General features: G+C 38.3%; 1 protein-coding gene, 1 long non-coding RNA gene and 1 other non-coding gene across 4 annotated transcripts in view; all 3 read right to left on the reverse strand.

Moving 5' to 3' along the window:
- Positions 1-24,175, reverse strand: part of LOC141581980 (uncharacterized) — a 1,111,619-nt gene that overhangs the window by 1,008,599 nt on the left and 78,845 nt on the right. The gene's annotated exons all lie outside the window — the stretch shown is intronic.
- LOC141582045 (uncharacterized) lies at positions 7,762-23,938 on the reverse strand. The gene is made up of 7 exons (XM_074389406.1): positions 23,572-23,938; positions 18,617-18,731; positions 18,283-18,456; positions 14,111-14,217; positions 12,355-12,492; positions 9,118-9,188; positions 7,762-7,781 (listed from the first exon to the last, which is right to left on the reverse strand). Exons 1-7 carry the CDS (start codon positions 23,868-23,870, stop codon positions 7,762-7,764), a joined length of 924 nt encoding a protein of 307 aa, XP_074245507.1. The 5' UTR covers positions 23,871-23,938.
- On the reverse strand, positions 10,278-10,383 carry LOC141582095 (U6 spliceosomal RNA). Its single transcript, XR_012514926.1, has one exon. It is a non-coding gene; the product is annotated as a U6 spliceosomal RNA (small nuclear RNA).

Consider the following 24,175-nt stretch of genomic DNA (forward strand, 5'->3'; position numbering starts at 1 on the left):
GGTGGATCAGGAGGTCAAGAGATCGAGACCATCCTGGTCAACATGGTGAAACCCTGTCTCTACTAAAAATACAAACAATTAGCTGGGCATGGTGGCGCGCGCCTGTAATCCCAGCTACTCAGGAGGCTGAGGCAGGAGAATTGCCTGAACTCAGGAGGTGGAGGTTGCGGTGAGCCGAGATCGCGCCATTGCACTCCAGCCTGGGTAACAAGAGTGAGACTCTATCTCAAAAAAAAAAAAAAAAAAAAAAAAAATCAAAACCCATCTGTGTGTTGTATTTGGGAAGCCCATCTCATGTGCAAGGACATGTGTAGGCTAAAAATGAAGGGATGGAGGAAGACATATCAAGTAAATGGAGAGGAAAAAAAAAAAAGCAGGAGCTGCAATCCTAGTCTCTGATAAAATGGACTTAAAGTTTAAAACCAACAAAGATCAAAAGACACAAAGAAGGGCATTACATAATGGTAAAAGGATCAATGCAACAAGAAGACCTAATGATCCTAAACATATACACACACAATACAGGAACACCCGGGTAGCACCCAGGTACATAAAGCAAGTTCTTAATGACCTACAAAGAGACTTAGACTCCCACACAGTAATAGTGGGAGACTTTAACACTCCATTGTTAATATCAGACATATCAACGAGACAGAAAATTAACAAGGATGTCCAGGACTTGAACTCAGATCTGGACCAAGCAGACCTAATGGACATCTACAGAAATATCCACCCCAAATCCACAGAATATACGTTCTGCTCAGAAGCTGGTTTTTTGAAAGGATCAACAAAATAGACTCCTAGCAGAGTTAATTAAATAGAAAAGGGAAAGGAATCATATAGATGCAATAAAAACTGACAAAGGGGATATCACCACTAATTCTACAGAAATTCAAACTACAATCAGAGATTACTACAAATACTTCTATGCACATAAACCAGTAAACCTGGAAAAAAAGGATAAATTCCTGGACACTTACACCTCCCAAGCCTAAACCAGGAACAAGTTGAAACCTTGAACAGACCAATAACAAGGGCTGAAGTTGAGGCAGCAATTAATAGCCTACCAACCAAAAACAGTACAGGCCCAGAGGTGTTCACAGCTGAATTCTACCAGACATACAAAGAGGAGCTAGGACCATTCATTCTGAAACTAACCCAAACAATATACAAAGAAGGAATCCTTCCTAAATCATTTTATGAGACCATCATCATCCTGATACAAAAACCCGGCAGAGACTCAAAACAAAACAAAAAAAATGGTCAGGCCAATCTCCATGATGAACACAGATGCTAAAATCTTCAATAACATACTGTCAAACGGATTGCAGCAGCACATCAAAAAGCTTCTCCATCATGATCAAGTAGGCTTCACTCTGGGGCTGCAAGGCTGGTTCAACATATGCAAGTCTATAAATGTAAACCACCACATAAACAGAACCAAAGACAAAAACCACATAATTTTCTCAATAGATGCAGAGAAGGCCTTTGACAAAATTCAACAGCTCTTCATGTTTAAAACAAAACAAAACAAAACTCTCAATAAACTAGGTATTGATAGAATGTATCACAAAATGATAAAAGCTATATATGACAAACCTACAGCCAATATCATACTGAACGGGCAAAAGCTGGAAGAATTCCCTTTGAAATCAGGCACTAGACAAGGATGCTCTCTCTTACCACTCTTATTCAGCATAGTATTGGAAGTTCTAGTCAAAGCAATCAACCAAGAAAAAGAAATGAAGTGTAATCAATTAGGAAAGAAAGAAGTCAAACTGTCTCTATTTGTAGATGACATGATTGTATATCTAAAAGTCCCCATCGTCTCTGCCCAAAATCTTCTCAAACTGATAAGCAACTTCCACAAAATCTCAGAATACAAAATAATATGCAGAAATCACAAGCATTCGTATATACCAATCACAGGCAAACAGAGAGCCAAATCAAGAAGGAACTCCCATTCACAATAACTACAAAGAGAATAAAATACCTAGGAATATAACTAATAAAGGATGTAAAGGGCCTCTTCAAGGAGAACAACAAACGAAATAAGAGAGGAGACAAACAGATGGAGAAACATTCCATGCTCATGGTTAGGAAGAATCAATAGGTCAAAATGGTCATACTGCCCAAAGTAATCTATAGATTCACTGCTATCCCCATCAAGCTTCCAATGACCTTCTTCACATAACTGGAAAAAACCACTTTAAACTTTATATGGAATCACAAGAGACCCCACATAGCTAAAACAATCCTGAGAAAAAAGAACAAAGCTGGAGGCATCACACTGCCAGACTTCAAACTATATAGAGGCTACAGTAATCAAAACAGCATGCCACTGGTACCAAAACAGAGACATAAACCAATGGAACAGAACAAAGACCCCGGAACACACATCTAAAGCACCACACATCTAGAACCATCCGGTCTTTGACAAACCTGGCAAAAACAACAACGGGGAAAGGACTCCATGTTTAATAAGTGGTGTTGGGAAAACTGGCTAGCAATGTGCAGAAAGCAGAAACTGGACCCCTATTTGTCACCTTACACTAAAACTAACTCAAGAAGGATCAAAGATTTAAACATAAAACCTCACATGATAAAAACACTAGAAGAAAACAGGCAAAACCATCCTGGACATAGGCATAGGCAAGGATTTCATGACTAAAACACCAAAAGCAATGGCAATAAAATCCAGGATAGACAAATGGGATCTTATTAAACTCCAGAGCTTCTGTAAAGCAGAAGAAACCAGCATTGCATGAATCAGCAATCAAGAGAATGGGAAAAAATGTTTGCAATCTACCCATCTGACAAAGGGCTAATATCCAGAATCAACAAAGACCTAAAACAGATATACAAGAAAAAAACAACCCCATTCAAAGTGGGAGAAGGATATGAACAGACACTTTTCAAAAGAGGACATATTTGAGGCCAACAAACACATGAAAAAATGCTCATCATCACTGGTCATTAGGGAAATGCAAATCAAAACCACACTGAGATATCATCTCATGCCAGTTAGAATGTTGATCTTTAAAAAACCGGAGACAACAGATGCTGGAAACGATGTGGAGAAATAGGAACACTCTTACACAGTTGGTGGGAGTGTAAAATAATTCAGCCATTGTGGAAGACAGTGTGGAAATTTCTCAAGGATCTAGGAATAGAAATTCCATTTGACCAAGCAATCCCACTATTGGGTATATACCCAAAGAACTATAAATTGTTCTACTATAAAGACACATGCACACATATGTTGTTAGCAGCCTGTGTACAATAGCAAAGACCTGGAACCAACCCAAATGCCCATCAATGATAGACTGGACAAAGAAAATATGGTACATATACACCATGGAATACTACACACTCATAAAAAATGATGCGTTCGTGTCCTTTGTAGAGACTTGGATGAATCTGGAAACCAACATCTCAACAAACCGACACAAGAACAGAAAGGCAAACACCGTATGTTCTCACTCATAGGTGGGTGTTGAACAACAAGAACACATGGACTCAGGGAGAGGAACATCACACACTGGGGGCAGTTGGGAGGGGTAGGGGAGAGACAGTGGAGGGGGGAAGGTGGGAAGGGCTAACATGGGAAGAAACGCCAGATATAATATGCACCTAAAATAAAATAAAGAATAAAAAAAAATAGAAAAAGTCACGAGGGGCCGGGCACGGTGGCTAGTGGCTGAAATCCCAACACTTTGTGAGACCAAGGCAGGCAGATCACCTGAATTCAGGAGGTTGATACCAGCCTGGCCAACATGGGGAAACCCTGTCCCTACTAAAAATACAAAAATTAGCTTGGCATGCTGGCATGCACCTGTAATCCCAGCTACTCAGAAGGCTGGGGCAGAAGAATCACTTGAACCCAGGAGGCGGAGGTTGTAATGAGCCAAGACTGCACCACTGAACTCCAGCCTAGGTGACAGAGCAAGACTCCATTTCAAAAAAAGAAAAAAAAGTAACGAGAAAAGATTGAGGACTGAGCCCTAGGAAACAACAATGTGCAAAAGGAGAAAGTTGAGAAGCAAGTAAACAGACCATGACAAAAGGACTAGAAAGGCAGGAGGCCTGAGGGAGTGAGGTCCTTCAGCGGGCTAATTGAAGATGCTATTAGGGAGGAGATGCCCTCCATTTGGTTTAATATTGCTGCCAGATTACATAAAATGAGGTGTTAGAAAAAATCCCTAGATTTATTACAGAGAAACGTTAAGTGATAACCTTGAGAACAATAACCTTGAGGAGCGTTGAATTTGAAGACTTACTGGCATGAGATCAAGACTGAATGGAAAGAAAATCTGAGTTCATGAGTGTAGATAGTTCTTTGAAAGAGATCATAATTGGGAGTCAGTCATGGAAATGTGATAGGCAAGAAACAGTAGTTTTCAAATTTTATATAGCAATGATATATTTTAAAGGTTATAAAAATTATACACTTATAGTGTTAAAAAATCCTAGACTGAGGTATTAAATTCTTAAAATTATAGAACTAAAAGACCCCTTGAACATTTCTAAATTACAAAAGCTGGTTATCATATTCATGCTTACACATAAAGACCAAGGAATGCTAAAAGTTTCAAAGAGAGTATTTCTTGCTTGATAAAAATCATCCAATTCTAGGATAGTTGATACTCATCAAATATACAAAGTAATAATCACAGAAAAATACTGAATGCTATTAACAGGAATAAAATAGAAGAAAAGCAGAAAAAATCATATTTTATAAATGAAATGTTAAAAATTATATGAAGTTACTGTTGAAAAATGTGGTGAGGTGACTATTTAAATATATCCTTATTTCAAAGGAAGAAGAATGCCACACATGCAGAGCACTTTTACCAATCAGATTCACTGCATTAGCAGCACCTTCCTTTTAGCACAAGGATCAGCAAATTAGCACTTGTGGGCCAAATCCAGCCCACTGCCTGTTTTTCTAAGTAAAGTATTTTGGAGCACAGCCATGCTTATTCACTTTATAGTCCGTAGAGTCCATTAGCTGGCTGTGATGTTGCACACCTGTGGTCCCAGCTAGTAGAGAGGCTGAGATGGGAGGATCACTAGAGCCCAGAAAGTCAAGACTGCAGTCAGCCATGATCATGCAATTGCACTCCAGCCTGGGAGACAGAGTGAGACCCTGTCTCAAAAAAATAAATGTATATAGCCCACAAAGCCAAAAATATTTACTAACTGAGTCTTTGCAGAAAAATCTGGCCAGCTCCTGGTTTAGTGGATCAAAGATCCTTTGATGTATTTTCATAAAAGTTTTACCCAATGTACTGAAATGTTTATATTAAATATAGATTTCTAACTAGTTTTCCCATCCCGTCCCTAAATTCTAAGTATAATCCTGGTACTCACTCCCAAGTTTATGTTAAATGCTAGCCTATACAAAAAAATACTCTTTCTCTTACTTTCTTCTTTTTGTTATTTACATGTTGCTTTGTTTCAAGAAAGAATATAAAAATGCCCTACTAAAGGGATTCTGTTTGTTCACATGCTGCAAGAGGGGAAAAACACAAAGCACATTTTACAGAAAATAATTTGTTACAAGTCAGAACTAAGACATGAAGCCAAGCAGGGCACTCCAGGACTGAATCTGCTGGCTTCTTTAATAGGCTTCTTGCTCTCTTTCTTTCCTGGCAGCTGTGAGTCCCACAGGTAATAGAGTGTCAGTCCCTAAGAGAAACACAACTCCGACATTCATCTTTATCTATTAAGTTCATCTGTCCCAATTCTGTGGATGCTGACTTTCAGTCATTGATGATGATACACATGGACATTTATCATCAACTTTCAGATTCTTGGATCTTTGACAATTCTTATTATTAAGAGTCAAACTAGTAGGATGCAAGTTATAAATGCTGATTATCCAAATACCTACTCAAAATACCCTGTATGAATATTCCATTAAATATGCATAGAAAAAAATCAGTCATTCCTGCTACTGTTTACTCTTCTGTATTCACCAGAAAATTTCCTATTCCTTCCGCATGTCCAGGTTAAATGCTAGGGTACAATCTGGAAACCAGTGCATCATCTGAGCTTTCTCTCTATCCCCCAAACTTTTCTTATTCGATTATCACTAAATCATATTAACTATACCTCTCTTCTGTCTCTGCTTTATAGTCCCACTGCCATTTGGGACATAAACATTTAGAAAATGGCTTTTATTTAAATAAAAATGGCCAACTATTAATGTTATTTCTTACATAAAAAAAACTTAAGCAAAACAAATGAAAAAGACATAATACCACAAAAAAGGCCAACATTTTTAAATGAGAAACTAAGATTCCTAAGTTTCTTTTTTTTCACCATGCATGGGTGAAAACCTCTCACTACATTGACACTAGTTCAAGGATGTGTGACAAGGAAACTATAGCTGACTACTACTGCAAAAGCTTCCTTTGTCTCCTGGTTTCTTTACATGGTTACCTTCCATCAATCCTTTATGAGGGGTCAGCAAACTACAGGCCACAGGCCAAATCCAGTCTGCCTTATGGCTTTGTAAATAAAGTTTTCTTGGATCTCAGTCATGCCTATTTGCTTACATGTTATCCGTGGTGGTTTTCACACTACAACAGCAGGGTTAACTAGACACAACAGAGACCACAGAGTCTAAAATATTTCCCACCTCATCCTTTACAAGAAAAGTTTGCTAACCACTTTTACACCATAACCAGAATGCCTTAATACTCAAATTTAATCTTGTGACTCCCTGACTCAAATTTCTCCAATGAGCCTCTGCAGCAAACACTGCTGGCTCCCTACCAATAGCCTTTCCTTATTCTTTCTTGCCTAAGAAACACAAGTCTATTGGGATGTTTATTATCCCAATTCCCCTCCTCAGCTTCAGAAAGAGAAATGAGTATTCTAAGCTAATCACGTATCTGCTTTCCCAGTGCCTGGTTTTGGGATGTGCATGTGGTTTGACCCATCCAATGAAATGTTACAGGAAGCCCCTTGCATGCTTCTAAGTTTTCTACCCATTTAAAAGACACTGTGAAGAAAAGCAGCCCTTGCGATGTTGTGTTGTGAGAACAAGATGTTTGGAGCTGTTGCGGATTAGCCAACTATGAAAGGAGACATAATAAAACACTGCCAACAACACAGCTGAAAGAGGGACAAGTGGGATCCTGGGATATCACTGAACAACCCAAACAACTCTGATTCCTACTGTTTTAGCCACTGCTCATCTAGTATGTGCAGTCCAAAGCATTCTACTGGTAAAATGCCCATGGCCCACCAGATAAGAGCTATTCATTTCATTCATTCATTCATTCATTCATTCATTCCTTTATTTATGGAGATAAAGTCTTACCCTTTTGCCTAGGCTGGTGTGCAGTGGCACAACAGCTCACTGCAACCTCTAGCTCCCAGGTTCAAGTGATTCTTGTGCCTCAGTCTCCCAATTAGCTGGGATTACACATGCTGGCTACCACACTCGGCTAATTTTTGTATTTTTAGTAGAGATGGGGTTCCACCATGATGACCAAGGCTGAACACCTACTCGTTTCTATAGTATTAAAAAGTCTATTATAAACTTGCCTTAGCTGAGTATTCACCTCACTCCCAACCTCTCATATCTCACACTTTTGGTACTAGCAAAAGTGAACTGCTCACAAACCCTGCAAAGCTCACTCAAGCATCTTGTCTTCTGCACTTGCTGCTCTTCCTCCCAGAGGGAATCGTGTTAGAAGTTCCTTCCGGCAGACACACAATCTTGTTACATCTTCCTTCTGCCAATCATCATTCTTCTGCTTCTTTACCTTGAAACATTCTACTCAGTCTGCATGCTTACCTTCAATCCTACCTACCTTTATTCAAAAAGCTTTCATTCCTCATCAGTTATGTCTGGCACATAATCAATATAATAAATAATCATAATTATAAGTTTCCAGTGGGCATCCAGCACACAGCAAGCCCTGATTAAAGTAGCAAAATAATAAAAAATGATAATCATAATAATGAGCTCCTCTCTGTTTGTATTTTTATTTGTGTTCTGTAGCATTAGAAAAAAATGTATCTAAAAAACATTTCATAGTTATTTGTTAAGCGGACAAGTTAAAACATAAATAAAAATGTTTTTTTTTTGTCAATTCTGTTGAAAAAGCACAGAAATGAAATAGAGACAATTGTGTTATGAGCACCTTAAAGATCAAAATTACATCAATTTCATCTTTGTCTCCTTGTTATCAAAAGCTCTCTGATAAATAGATGGCTAAATTAAAGGTGTCCTTATACAATCTGGATTGTACAATGTATTAGGTGTCCACATCCAGGTAGCATACTAGCATTTTTGTTATTGTGAAACATTTTCTACTTTTATTATCATCTGCTGAGCCTAGAGTTGGGCAATTTGTATATTTATTATGACAATCTTTTGATGAATGGTAGCCGAGCATCTTGTTCTAACAAAATTACTGTTATCATGACAATTAACCCACAGATAGAAGAACACATCTTGTTCCAACAAAGCAAATATATCTCTTTTCATTTCAAATTAGGAGGAGTGAAGTCAGCAATAGTGAGACCTTGCTGGTACAAGCATAGGTTTCCTGACCAGTGCCTCACAGATTGGTACCAGTCCATGGCCTATTAAGAACCTCACTACACAGGAGGAAGTGAGCAGGAGGCAAACCAAGGAAGTGTCATTTGTATTTACAGCCACACCCCTGGCTCATCTTACTGCCTGAGCTCTGCCTCCTGTTAGATCAGGGACAGCATTAGATCCTCACTGAAGCATGAACCTTGTTGTGAACTGCCCACATGAGGAATCTAGATCATGTGCTGCTTACGAGAATCTAATGTCATATGATCTGTCACTGTCGCCCTTTGTCCCAAGATCAGACCATCTATTTGTAGGAAAAGAAGCTCAGAGCTCCCACTGATTCTACATTACGGTAAGTTGCTAATTATTTCATTATATATTACAATGTATTAATAGTATAAAGTAGCAAAATAAATGTAATGTGATTGAATAATCCTGAAACCACCTCAACCTTTCCCTAGTCCATGGAATAACTGTCTTACACAAAACCGGTCCCTGGTGCCAAAAAGCCTGGTGACAACTGGCCTAAAGTAACTCACTATCAGAAGTCTTACCTGGATTGCTGTTTTCAGAAAACTTTTTTGACTTCTGTTTTTCTTTGTAGTCCGAAAGTAATTGGCAAATTCTGTGTATAAAAATGTAATAAATAAAAAGACTTTTAATACTGAGATAAAAAAAAATACTTACCAAATGTGAAATGCTTAGAGTAATTCAAACAATATCAGAATATCAGAACTTAACAATATTATTCCATCCACCTATGTGTACATTCTACAAACTTATCATAAACAAGAAAAAGAGTAAAGTGAAATAGTCAGAAATCAAGGGCACTATGACCCAGTAAGTTAACTCGCATTAGTCTGACATAATGTGTACCAACTCTGCCTAAGTCCTAGCTGCATAATGAACAGCTATTTGTTCTTGGACAAGTTGCTCCTCTTGGGCTCAATGTCATCTTCTACAAAATAAGAACTTTGCTGTCTTATTTCACTAGATTGTTATAAAGATTTAACAAGATAACATTTTTTAAAAGCTCACAGAAATATTAAAGCAATGGAATAATCTGTTCCTAAATTTTATGACTGAAATCATGTTGGAATTTCAAATAAAACCCAATCTGTATTTTGTGCATACGTTCCAATATGAAAAGGTTGCTGTTTTCAGGAAATGTTATTAAGTCCTAATTTTGCTTATTAGTTGTCCTACTCTTTGTGGCTCATAGTTCAGGGCATCTCAACTATTTCACAGTTTGTAACTAAATTTATTGATAAATAACTCCTTAAAGTAGATGACATGATTGTCCACTATTATGGAGTCTATCAATCACACTAAGGACAGAAAAACCAATGGATGTTAAGACCTGGCTGGGACCAATGATCCTTTCCTATAGACTCAAACTCTCAAACAGCAGATGTTTGTCAGGATGATGCTTTATATCCATGTTCATCTCCAGCTGACATGAGAGACCAAAACCCTACTTTCATTTATTTTTAGGTTCCATGAAGAAGTTGCAAGATACATACTAACAACATATTTTGCACACAACACCACACACATTATTCAGTTCCAGTGTTATCTCATAGACCACCTTACATGACTATTTTTGCAGTACAAATAACAACTTCAATATTTTGGTGACACCCATTTTGCTTTGAATCACTCTGTTGCATTATAGCTAGTCAGCAAACAGTCAAATGACCTTCCACTGACTGTGCAAAATATGGAATGCTTCAAAAATCTGTGTGGCCTCCTTATGCAGGAAGCCATGCTATTTTTCTCTTTATTGTTTCAATTTGAGAATGGGTACTGCTGAAGCAAACAGAAAGTTCTACTTTTACACGTGATTAGAAAGAACTTACAGAGTACCTACATAAATTGGTTATGAGTAACATATAAGCAGAGAATAATACACTGCAGAAGGCCGCAGGAGGCCTCTGAGGAGGAAGGCCTCTTCATGCCTCATGTTCCAGTTCAGGGTGACCTTGGCTCTGTTACCATAAACATTGTGCTCAAGGCTATAAAAACCCTTCATAGAACTATGATGTAGCCAGACTTGTGGGCTCCTTGTAAGGTCTGTGTTCCATCAGCTGTACTTAGATAACAAGCTAAAGATAACCACATGTTCTTCTTTTGTGAAACCCCCAAACTGCCACTGTTATCAATCCTTAGAATGACACACCACTTCCCGTTCACTGATTCAGTTCTGGCTCACTGGTTCACTCCACCATCATCCTCTCCCCACCATTACTCCACCCCTACCCTGTAGATCAAAGTGATTGTAACCAATAAATAGAGTGGATGGTCAGAGCTCAGGGCCTTCACTGTCACCTCCAAAGTAATAACTGATGGCCCTCTGGTCCCATCATCTCTCTTCATCTTTCTTTTTCTCATTCCTTTGTTGCCACCAAACTCAGGGTACCCACAGGTGATGTAGGGGTGGCTCCCTACATTCTGGTGCCCAATGTGGGGCTCATGGAGCCCTACATTCTGGCACCCAACGTGTGGGGCTTATGGATCCCTATGTTCTGGCACCCAGTGTGCAGGGCTCATGGATTCCCTACATTCAGTGATGAGACATGGACAAGGTATGGCTCTGTTAAGTCCAACTAACCTACTTGAGATTCTGAGAATTCTCTTCAATAGCTTCCTGTGAGGTAGAATTTGAAAATATTTTTAAATATTGAGGTAGAGTTGCAAGTAGCTTGGGCAATTTTCATTATTATTTAAAACAGATCAGTCAAGGGGCCAATCACAACTGGGAGTCCGCCGCTTCTGGGAAGGTAAATATGGGATTTTCTACTGCCTCAGGTATTATACAGGATATAAAGGTGCATGAGGGTACAGAACTGGTAGCAAAGAAGAAAGAAATACTCATCTCTTCCTGCCACATTATTTCAACCTCTCTGACCATTTAGAACAAGCCCAATGAATATCTGTTACAGAAAAGACCAACAAAGGCCTGAAAGGATCTCTTACCATGAAGGTCTCAGCTAAGTCTAGGCTGAATATGGGGGAGATGGTCAATTAGCTCATTTTGTGTGTGGATAAAGTCACATTGCCAGAGAATGGTGCTGGTGCTTTGGGAATAATGGCTGAGCATATAAGCATAGGTATGTGAATTTAAAAAACGCTGTAACTTCAACATCTTTGTATGAATCACCATGAAGACCTGAGGGATCTGAATCAGTAAGGGCATCTTGGTGTCAAAGATCAACCATTACCAGGCAGCAGGACCAGTTTCAGGGGCAAAAATGCAACAGAATCAACAGAAACAACAGAATGATTGGAGTGCCCTTTGTTTCTAGTCCTTCTGATTTGATAAAAGGGATTGTCTTCCTTGGATTTAGTAAATCCCTTTGGTTCTTGAAAAATTCAAAGAGTATGGAAGAGATAGTCTTCAGAAGACAGTAAATGACTTTCTGATAAACTGGACATTTCAAGACCCAAATAACTCATCAAAAAAAAAAAAAAAGAAAAAGAAAGAAAAAAGAAAGATGTGACACTATTTTTTATCTCATTCATAGGTGTTATACTTGGATGAAATGAACAATGTTGGAATCTGTAAACATAAAGGTCTTACAAGTCCTGAGATAAAGAATCCTGCACACACTGGTACTTCTAACCAGTCTACCTTTTGCTTGATTTCTAGCTGATGCAGGGGACTAACTCATTGCCACTTTAAAACTACCCAAACCAAACTACTACATCTCACTTGATATATAAGATACAGTTGTTGTAATTATTTTAAGCCTTAATTTAGTGTTAACTAGACTTTTCATGTAAACACTTACATATTATGTTGACTAGACACAGCATAATCCTTGGCAGTTTTTCCAGATTTATCTTGACAAAATGCATCAATATCTTGATCAAGTAGAAGGCCAACCATACTTGCTGATCCACAACATACGGCAAGTATAAGCACAGTCCTAAAATGACAGAGAGGTAATTTTTCCCTAACTGTAATAAAGTTGTAAGCTAATCTGGCATACTTTACCCATTTAGTATCTTGCCTGTCAATGCAGAATTAAACATTTGCATGCACTAAAAGACATAAGCATCTTGGGTGCTCAAGTGTTAATCTCTGTAAAATACCACCAAAGTTAAAAGGAAGGGACAAAAAGAAAACCTCTTATCTCAGTGGGTGTTAAATAGTAGAAGCTGCTAATTTAAAGGTCTTTGATGGGCAAGAAACTATGCTAGGGCCACTTATCTGAAGTGAACAAAGATTTAAGTAAAGATTTCCTTCCCGCTTCCCGAGACTGATATACAGTAACAGAAAATCAGCTGTGGGGTCACATAAGAGCTATCTGCATGCTGAAAGCAGTAATATTAATAAGAATGGTGAAAACAGTAGTCATAATAGTTTCAGTTAATGATGCCAATAAGCATGTGCTGGGCACTGAATTAAATGCCGCACACACACATCTTTCTTACTTATGCACAGGCAATTTTGAAGGAGATATTCTCCTCCTTTTCATATATGACAACACATTTGGTGGTAAATAACATTGCCAAGGTCACACACCTATCAAGTAAGAAAGCTAGGAATTAAACCCAGTCTTGTGTGAATCCGAAGCCTAGCTCTTTTCTCTTATCACCCACCTACACCTTGCCTTCATTAAAGGAACAGTGTACCCACTTAAAACTATCTCTACTTCCTCTCTCCATACCAATTAAAAATAAGGCCAGACACAGTGGCTCACACCTGTAATCCCAGCACTCTGGGAGGCCGAGGCAGGCGGATCACAAGGTAAAGAAATTGAGACCATCCTGACCAACACGGTGAAACCCAGTCTCTACTAAGAAATACAACAATTAGCTGGGCATGGTGAAGCGTGCTTATAATCTCAGCTACTCAGGAGGCCGAGGCAGGAAAATTGCTTGAACCTGGGAGGTGGAGTTTGCAGTGAGCAGAGATGGTACCACTGCACTCCAGCCTGGTGCCTGGTGACAGAGAGAGACTCTGTCTCAAAAATAAACAAACAAACAAACAAATAAATAAATAAATAATCAAAACATCAAAATACACTGGAATTAAAACAAAAGCTGATGAACTTACAGTATGTGGGAATAGCAATTAATTGTCTTGGAGGCATAAGCTAACATTAATATTCTTCAAAGAAAGCAACTCATCACAGAGTTATTCAAAAGACAAAATGATTATCAACTCCTATTTATGTTTAATAAAGTGTATTAGTGGAAAAGCATATAAGACATAGAGATTAAAAACTACTAGAAAGAGTTAAGTTCAATCCTAAGTCATAAGTAAACTAAAAGTTAAAGTTCACACTTCATGAGACAAATATGAAATCCATTTAGCTAACATAAATCATATAACCAAAAATGTCACATAATAACATCAGTCAGTGTAGTAAGAGGAATCCCACTAAAACTGTTCTTTATGTTGCCCAGTCTAATTGTTTTTCTACTTAACTGATTTGTTGATCCTGATCACTATGTTGCAATAAGTTAATCTTATAAATGTTTATGACTTGAGTGACTGCTATCATTCTACAACACAGAGATTAAAAAAAATAACTATACCTTCCAAATTTATCAATTGCATTTACATTAGCTTTTTTCTTGATTAAAAATTTCATCATTTTCTCTTTTTGTCCATATACAGCAAGTGAAAGTGGCGTGAGGCCACACTGTAAAACAATAAAAGCAAAAATGATATTTGATTCAAAAAATTATGGACTTCTCAACTGAACTGGAAACTATATAAGATCCTATAAACTTACACTCATAGAAAGTAAACAAATTATAGTCACTTCCTTCTTACTCTTCGGTGCTTTCTCACACACTGCTCTTTCCCTTGGAGACACCTCTCTTCTGCCTCAACACATTAACTCTGATCATCTCAAAAACTCACTTTAAAACACTTACTGGTTCCAGGAATCTTTGCTTCTATGCCAGCGTTTGGCATGGTATTATTGGATGATAATATTTTTTCCATCTAAACAAAGAGCTGTATCTTTTAGCTCTATATTCTCAAACTCTAAGACAAGTTGTTGGGTATAAAGCAAGAATTTGTAAAATATTTCTTTAGTTTCATGTTTTACCAAAAGATCAAGCTCCAATGTGCAATAAATATTGCTACTAAGTCTCATACTGCCCATTTCAACAAGTTTTCCAACATGTATTCATTTAAAATCAATTTGTATTTAAGTTTTCCAGATTGGTAACTAAATAAATAATCAGTTCACAGAACTAGTGAAACCAAATTTACAGAATCCCTATATGTAGTCTCAATAACTCCATGGTTTTCAGTGTTTAAAACTGCCATCCCGATTAAGCAAATGCTCTACAAACGTTTTATTTTTTATTATTTCTTGTACTTTAGGTTCTGGGGTGCATGTGCAAATCATGCAGGATTGTTGCATAGTTACAAACATGGCAAGGTGGTTTGCTGCCTTCATCCCCCTATCTCCTCTATCTTGTATTTCTCCCCTCATTATCCCTCCTTACCCTCCCCATGCCCCTGCTGTCCCTCTCCTAGACCCCCTCAACCGACCACAGTCTCTGATGCTCCCCTCCCTGTGTCCATGTGTTCTCATTGTTCAACACCCACCTTTGAGTGATAATATGTGGTGTTTGGTTTCCTGTTCTTGTGTCTGTTTGCTAAAATGATGGTTTCCAGAGTCATCCATGTCCCTACGAAGGACATGAACTCATCATTTTTTATGGCTGCATAGTATTCCACGGTGTATATGTGCCACATTTTGTTTATCCAGTCTATAATTGATGGACATTTGGGTTGGTTCCAGGTCTTTGCTATTGTAAACAGTGCCACAATGATCATATGTGTGCATTTGTCTTTATAATAGAGCAATTTATAATTCTTTGGGTATATACCCAGTAATGAGATTGCTGGGTCAAATGGAATTTCTATTTCTAGGTCCTTGAGAAATTGCCACACTGTTTTCCACAATGGTTGAACTAATTTGCAATCCCACCAACAGTGCAAAAATGTTCCTATTTCTCTACATCCTATCCAGCATCTGTTGTCTCCAGGTTTTTTAAAGATCACCATTCTAACTGGTGTGAGATGGTATCTCAATGTGGTTTTGATTTGCATTTCTCTAATGACCAGTGCTGATGAGCATTTTTTAATACGTTTGGTGGGCTCATATATGTCTTCTTTTGTAAAGTGTCTGTTCATATCCTTTGACCACTTTTGATTGGGTTTGTTTGTTTTCTTATAAATCTGTTTTATTTCTTCGCACATTCTGGATATTAGTCTTTTGTCAGATGGGCAGATTGCAAAATGTTTTTCCCATTCTGTTGGTTGCCAGTTCACTCTAATGATTGTTTCCTTTGCTGTACAGAAGCTCTGGAGTTTAATTAGATTCCATTTGTCTATTTTGGCTTTTGTTGCCATTGCTTTTGGTGTTTCAGCCATGAAGTCCTTGCCTACGCCTATGTCCTGAATGGTTTTGCCTAGGTTTTCTTCTAGGGTGTTTATGGTGTTAAGACTTATGTTTAGATTGTTAATCCATCTGGAATTAATTTTAGTGTAAGGTGTCAGGAAGGGGTCCAGTTTCTGCTTTCTGCACACTGCTAGCCAGTTTTCCCAATACCATTTAGAGAGATACTGGATAGTCTATAATAAAGCTTCAATTGATCAAAGAAGTTTAGAACTTGCTACAATTCTAACTGAGAAAACTCTGATCTTACTAACAACTTACTGAGCTAAGCACTTGAATGGTAACAAAGAGACACAAAATCCTGAGAGGACCATCCTCTACTTATTGAAGACTACTCACTGCAAATTTCTAAAGACCTTCTGAATGGCAGTGAATAACTGATGTTAGGAGAAGGTATTATTCCGTAAGCTGATTGATACTGCCAATAATATTCATTTTAACATCCCAACCACAGAGATAAAAGTCAGATTAGGCCAGCAATGGTGGCACACACCTGTAATCCTAGCATTTTGAAAGCCTGAAGCAGGTGAATCACTTGAGCCCAGGAGTTCAAGACTGGCCTGGGCAACATGGCAAAAAACTCATCTCTACTTCAGAAAAAAAAAAAAAAAATACTAAAACTGAGGTTGAAGGACCACCTGAGCTTGGGGAGGTCAAGGCTGCAGGAAGCTGTGATCACACTACTGCACTCCAGCCTGGCAGAGACCTTGTCTCCCACCCCCCAAAAAAGTCAAACTAGTATTATGGGAAATGAAAGATATAAAGGAATTAGCACATATCCAACTCCAACTGCAACTATTCTAGAGATCTTAAGTTTCTGAGATGTAAGAATTTATATATTACACTTATTTATTCAGTGATTCCTCAGCAGGAGTGTATCCAGATTTTGAGGAATTTGTCATCATTGTTTAGAGAAAGGTCTCATTATGTTGCCCAGGCTAGACTCAAACTCCTGAGCTCAAGCAATTTTCCCCCTCAGCCTCCCCAGCAGCTGAGACTATAGCCATTCACCACCATGCCTGGCTTCAAGGAAACCTTTTGAAACATACATGTCCAGGATTTATTAGACTTACTTTATGAAAATCTTCAGGGGAGAGCCTAGACTTGTAGATTATTTAAAATTTTTCCTCAGGTTACTGAGATGCACAATTCTAGCTGAAAACTAGTGCAATAGATAATTACTTTCGTGTCCTCTCTTAGCCACATAACCAATTCCCTTTATCATTTGAGGATTTGGCCAAAAAGAGAAAAGAGTAGGAGAGAGATTCATTTGCTGAAAACACCACATAATTTTCCCAGGTAAGAGAAGAACAGGGTCTAGTAAACTCAAAATCCAACTTGATCTTGTTATTTATAAGCTCCTTATCTCCCACCTTCCCATCAAGACATTCTAGATTAGAAAGCAGAATTGAGACTCTAGTTGGCTATTTCTACCAGAAGAGGATCATGAGTCAGTTAAGTACCTGTTACTCCCTCTGCTCAAGGGTTTCCCACTACATTACCACCTAATCACTGCCAATCTGGTTCCTCAGAGGCCTCCTAACATTGATCTCCAGGCAATTTATAACTAACTCCCTCTCCCAAACTGAAAACTCATTCTCTAAAACTGAAGAGAACTCTGTATCACCATACAAAAGAAACGAATGAATACCACCACACACACACACACACACACACACACACACACACACACACACACGTTTCATGGTCTTTCCCCTCCATTACCTAATTTCCAAACTAGCCTTGATATTTCTGATTGCTCTTTTCTCCCCTTTCCATTTCTCCCTCATGAGCAATCAGAGCTACCCTAAGCCTTGCCACTCAAGATACATCACTTCATATCGATTACTTTTCTTAGAAATTTGCCAAAGCAGCAGGATTTCTATTCACTGAAACATGTTTTTGTTTTCTTGGAGTTTTAATGTAAAACTTATTTCCAGGGCAAATTTTACTATTTTACAGTCATTAGGAAAAATAAACAAACAAACAAACAAAAAACCTGGGAAAGAAAAATTGGAAAAAGCAATAAGTATTACCTTTTACAATGTCAGTGTTTTCAAAAAAAGAAATTTACCACAAGTACATTTTTTAAAAAGCTGTACCCTCTAATTCTTCTTTAAATTTAACAATATTTAAAATAAAATCTTAGACAATTAAGTCATTTCAAAATATTTTCATTCAGGTACACTTGAGCTTCCAAATACAGAAAACTAACCCTTACACAGGAGGTCGGTGTTAAAACAATCGCATTTCAGTATTTTGAAAATAAAATGGATAGATCTATACCTTGTTTTTTGCTTCAATATCAGCACCGTATAAAAGCAGTGCTTTGGCCAGTAATTTGTCTTCATTGTAGACCGCATAGTGTAACGCGGTATTGCCATACACATCCGGAAGGTCTGGGTCAGTGCCATGTTCTAGCAACGTTAACACACATTCATCTTCTTGGCACTGTACGGCCTGTGAGTATTAGACCAAAAACAAATCATAAATCCTAGGAACTCAAAAGAAATATTCCACAGGTTTCACCAACTAGCTATATTTAAATGAGAAAACTCATCTTTATTCTACATATTGAAATCAAATCCATCTCGTGCCGATACAGTCGGCTACTGCATACCTTTATTAGAGCTGTCCTCTTTTTGCTGTCAAAGGCATGAAGTTCACATCTTCTGTACAGCAAGAGTTTTACTATTTCTGAATTCCCATTGGCAGAGGCCAAATGGAGGGCAGTTCTATGGGAGTGAGAAGACTTTTTAGGAAATTGTAGTGCACTATCTACAGCCACCTCAGCAATTCATGTCATTGCAAACACTGAACAGTCTGCTATTACTCTGCCTTCAAAACAAACATTGCATTTTCCTTTGAAGAAAGTATACTATTTATTACCCCTCCTTACTCACTGTATGAGTGAAAGAGCAGCCTATTTGAACAGAAAGAGCATAGCCCTTGGATTCCATTCAACTTGGGCTGGAATCCTCTTTCTGCTCTGTCACTTCCTAGATGTTGCTTAGCCTTTTTGTATCTCAATTTCCTCAACAATAAAATGGGAATGAAAATAGTAACTTTCTCAGAGAAAACCACTGTAATACTTAATGAGACTCTACACAAAAGACAGAGAATAGTTCCTAACACAACAGCTCAATTGCTAGATATTATAATTTTTACTACTACTACTGGAGACATGTGAATTGAGTGAGATAATACAATTATACCTACACTTTGAGGTATTTTTTAAGGATTACAGGTAACATTCTATTTTAGTGATTCTAAGATGATTCCACGTTTGAACATTTCTTACACTGGAATGTCACTTGTAATTCATGATTTACTATAACTGTAGTTAGCAGCATTTAAATAATTCTCTTATTGGGACGTAAAATAATGAGGCATCTTACAATGCCTGGTGCCTTACATTAGCTAGGCCACGTTATAATATAAGAGGTCTGGCACAGTTCTAGTCCAATGACTGGCATTTAGATGAAATAAGAAGGCTGAGGTGAAAACAAAAACAAATTTCTAAAATAAACTAATTCTTACTTTGGTTTTCAAAAAACTTTAAGCCAAAGAAAACTTGAGATTTAAATGACTAAGTATGTCTCATTTTTTTCAATACTCAGAATTACAGAATGTATGTAAATCAGGTATTTCTAATCATTAATATTAGGATTTAAGACTATTAGCAATTTTCTTTTTTAAAAAAGGATTTGGAAAACTATTTGTGGAGTTTCTTCAACGTTTACATCCAGTGATACCTGTGCAGGATGCGCAGTTTTGTTACATAGGTAAATGTGTGCCAAGGGGGGTTGTACAGATGGTTTCGTCACCCAGATATGAAGCCGACTACCTGTTCCTTCTACTTCCTGCTGCTTTCCCTCCTCCCAACCCCCACCGTCTGATAGGCCCCGTGTGTGCTGCTCCCCTGTAGGTGTCCGTGTGTTCTCATCATTTAGCTCTCACCTGTAAGTGAGAACATGTGGTATCTGGTGTTTTCTGTTCCTGTGTTAGCTTGCTAAGGATAATGGCCTCCAACATCATCCATGTCCCTGTAAAGGACATGCTCTCATTCTTTTTTTGTGGCTGCTGTTTATGTATCCCATTTTAGTTCTTAAAAGTACTAAAACAGTCTTTATCCAAGATTGTTATAAATTTTAAAGGACAATTAAAGGTTATCTTTTTACTATTTCTACCTTCAGAAACACTTTTGTTTGAAAGGAGAGAGGAAAAACTTCAATTGAGATTAAGTTCTAATACCCCAATTTTAAATATCTCAGTTTGCCCAGCCCCAGCATGTAAACATGAAGTTTTCAAAGATGAAGGACACTGAGAGGGAGTAGAACATGCCTGCCACGTAATAGGTGCGAGACAGTAGAATATGCCTGCCACAAAATAGGTGTCTGGCTTATGTTTGATGAATAAATAGATTGAAAGGATACAGCTGGTGAGTTCAATATTTAAAAAAAACTCCTGTAGAGGAATACATTTGTAATAGTAATAATCAGTTATATTTGCTATTTTAATTTTCATATATAACTAAAGTAAAACCATTAATCCACAGTTTTTACACATTATATATAAGGAGAAGATAAATATATAATAAAATGAATATACAATAAAATCTACTGGAACAGGTAAACAGATTTCCTCTACTTCTGGATAGGGTAAAAGTTTACAGAAGATACCCATCCACAGAAATAAAAATAAATAATAGAATGTGAGAAACTATTTGTATCTATGCAAGTAGCATATTTCTTCTCTTCCCAAGGATTATTTCATGACTACTGAAACTTAACTAAAACTTTTGAGATGTTCATTGCAGAAATCACAGATAAGAGAAAGGGAAAACCTTCACTCACAAATCCCCAGAAATAAATTTGATCGTATTTTCTACATCTTTTCAGCTAACACAAAAGCAGATTGTTGGTGTATATGTAAAACAGATTTTTTTTCCTCACTTTATATACCAAATTACATCTTTGCATGTCAACATATCTCTATCTATTGACGCCCTCAATGGTTACATATTATTCCATGCCATGGATGCACTGAAATTTGTTCATAAAATCTTCATATGAGTTCTTCTCAATACATTGCTATTATAAGCAATACAAAAAAAGATGTATACATTTATTAAAGCTATTTCAGAATAATGAAATTGATGAGTAAAAGGCATATACATTTTAAAAATAGAGTTCTTACCACCGAAGTATCTATTTGAAAAGTCACAGCAACTTAAACTTTAAGCAACTGTGTAAATACCACTGTTCTTCATCCTCACACACTTTGTGGATAGAAAACCATATTCCATTACCCCCCCCCTTTTTTTTTTTTTTGAGAGGGAGTCTCGCTGTGTCCCCAGACCAGAGTGCAGTGGCACAATCTGGGCTCACTGCAACCTATGCCTCCCAGGTTGAAGCAGTTCTCCTGCCTCAGTCTCCCAAGTATCTGAGATTACAAGTACTCGCCACCAGGCCCAGGTCCAGCAAAGTTTTGTATTTTTAGTAGAGACAGGCTTTCACCATGCTGGCCTGGCTTGTCTCAAATTCTGAAATCATGATCCACCTTCCTTGACCTCCCAAAGTGCTGAGATTACAGGCATGAATCACTGCACCTGGCTTGTCATTCCTCTTCTAACTTAAATTAGAATTAGAAAACAGTATTTTCTAATTCTGTTAGAAATTAGAAAATATTTTCTAATTTCTAAACAGTATTTTCTAATTTCTGTGAAATAGAAAACAGTATTTCATTCCTCCTCTAGCTTAAATTCCTTCTCTTACCAGAACACTATGTTTTCCTAAGTGCGTAGATCACTGGTAGACATACAAAGAAATTACTTTGCCCAATTTTAAATTGAGTTTATTTAGTTGTATTTTGGTTGACTTGAAAGAATTCTCTGTAAAATGAAAATACATGTTTTGTAAAGATGTTGGAACTCTGTTAATGTTTTTCTTATATACGGATGTTTTTTATTTTGCCAAGCCAACTTTCAGAATACTTGCTTTGGGAGGTTCTTAGGAAGGTCATTGTGAACATAAAAATACATCTGCATATATAGGCCAGGCACAGTGGCTCACAACTGTAATCTCAGCACTTTGGGAGGCCAAGGCAGGTGGATCACAAGTTCAAGAGTTCAAGACCAGCCTGGCCAAGATGATGAAACCCATCTCTACTAAAAATACAAAAACAAATAGCCGGGCATGGTGATGGGCACCTGTAATCCCAGCTACTCGAGAGGCTGAGGCAGAGAATTGCTTAAACCTGGGAGACAGAGGTTGCAGTGAGCTGAGATCACACCACTATACTCCAGCCTGGGGGACAAAGACTTCACCTAAATATTTATATATGCATATATAAATAGGCATTTGTGGTTTTTTTTTTTTCTGGTACTTTTCACCTTTTGTGTATTTAAAGTTTTTTACTCTATACTGCAGGAATTTATTTTTGTCACATAAAAATCTAGCTAGGTTTCTCCAAACAGCCTGCATTTCACTTAGGAATAATTAAGTTTTTTACTAATATAAAACATCACCTTTATCAAGGACTAAATTCTTACATACATCTGACTATTTCTGGATTTCCTATTCTGTTCTGCTCATTTATGTCTTTTCAGCTGTTAGTAAACAATTTGTGGAAATAGCACATGCAAATTTTGACATCTGGAAAGCAAATCTTTTTCTATTCTGCTACAAAAAAATTAATTTATCACAGTAACAGACAGCATGCCTAATTTAAAAATGCTAAAACTTCGCTATTTTCATTTGGTTTAGGTCAAAGTGATAAAAACAGAAAGAGCTCGTATCTTTTTTTTTAGATTTTTTAATTGCATTTTACGTTTTGGGATACATGTGAAGAACATGCAAGACTGTTGCATAGGTACACACATGGCAGTGTGGTTTGCTGCCTTCCTTCCGCTCACCTGTATCTGTCATTTCTCCCCATGCTATTTCTCCCCACCTTCCCAACCCCCGTCCCGCCCCCATTTCCCCCCAACGGACCCCAGTGTGTAGTGCTCCCCTCCCCGTGTCCATGTGTTCTCATTGTTCAACAGCCGCAGAAAGAGCTCATATCTTGAGAGAAATGAGTCTTCCTATTCAAAGACACAAACCATCTTCCCATTTATTTTCCTTCTAAGGTTTCTCAGTAAATAACATATTTACATAGGATACATTGATATGAAACACATATTGAATTTTATTTGAAGAATATTTAGCCAGAAGTTGATATACTATGGAACTTAGTTCTCAATATATACCTTTCTATAATGTATATGACATTGTTTTAAAATGTGTACATTAAAAATAATCCACTGCAACGATTTAGTTTTGCGAGGTACATCACTTTAAGACAGTCTATTAGTGTTCTACGAGGGAAATTATAATTTGATTGGAAATCAGTTAAAGTTTTGTTTTCACGTTGCTGCTCATAAAGAGGCCTGTGCCCTGACCCCTCTGAGGTTCCCACAGCCAGGACGGTGCGGGGCCTGCAGAGACGATAAAGCCGGGCACCCCGCCAGCGCCCCCACACCAGTAGGGCACATCCCCACCATCCCGCCTCCTCTCAGCGAGGCCCAGTTACCTTTGTTCCGTGTCCGTCTCGTTCACGTCAGTGCTCCTGAGCATGACGATGAGATCGGCTCTGGGGACTTTACCCCACCAGGCGGCTCTGTGGAGCTGGTCCAGGTCTTCTCGCCGGACCTGGTACCTTGGCTCCTCGAAGGCACTGTCCTCATAGTCTGCCCAAGTGCCCACGTTGCTCTTGCCGCTCCCCCTGCAGCAGGAGAAGCAGTGGCAGCACCATTTGCCCATCCTGCTCCTGAGACCAAAGGGCTTCTTCATAGCGGAGGCAGCCGGCTTTGAACAAACCTCAGCCACCATCTGCTTTTAACAGCCAGGGGAGGCCAGTAGTAGCGGGCAGATCGCCTCTACGAACCAGCTTGACCGACTAGCAGGAAACTCCGGGTTTCCAACCTGGTGGAAGAGAAAGGTCAATCCCAGCCCGAACCTGCCCACCCCAGGAGGGGAGCCCAGCCCAGCCCAGCCCAGCCCAGCCCACCCAGGGAAAGCCCACGCCCACCCAGGGAGAGCCCACTCCAACCCAAGGAAACACCCAGCCCGGCCAGGGGAATGCCAAGCTCAGCAGATAAAAGGTCAGGCCCAGCCAAAGAATGCGAGGGAGGAAA

This window comes from Saimiri boliviensis, chromosome 18 (assembly GCF_048565385.1).
Source record: "Saimiri boliviensis isolate mSaiBol1 chromosome 18, mSaiBol1.pri, whole genome shotgun sequence".
Classification (NCBI taxonomy): domain Eukaryota; kingdom Metazoa; phylum Chordata; class Mammalia; order Primates; family Cebidae; genus Saimiri; species Saimiri boliviensis.

Excerpts from the sequence above, each read along its gene's own strand:
- LOC141582045 (XM_074389406.1), bottom strand. The coding sequence starts at position 23,870 with ATGGTGGCTGAGGTTTGTTCAAAGCCGGCTGCCTCCGCTATGAAGAAG. Across the intron at positions 18,457-18,616 it reads AGAGGACAGCTCTAATAAAG|GCCGTACAGTGCCAAGAAGA; the intron begins GTATGCAGTAGC and ends TAATACTCACAG. Across the intron at positions 14,218-18,282 it reads ATATTGAAGCAAAAAACAAG|TGTGGCCTCACGCCACTTTC; the intron begins GTATAGATCTAT and ends ATTGTTTTACAG.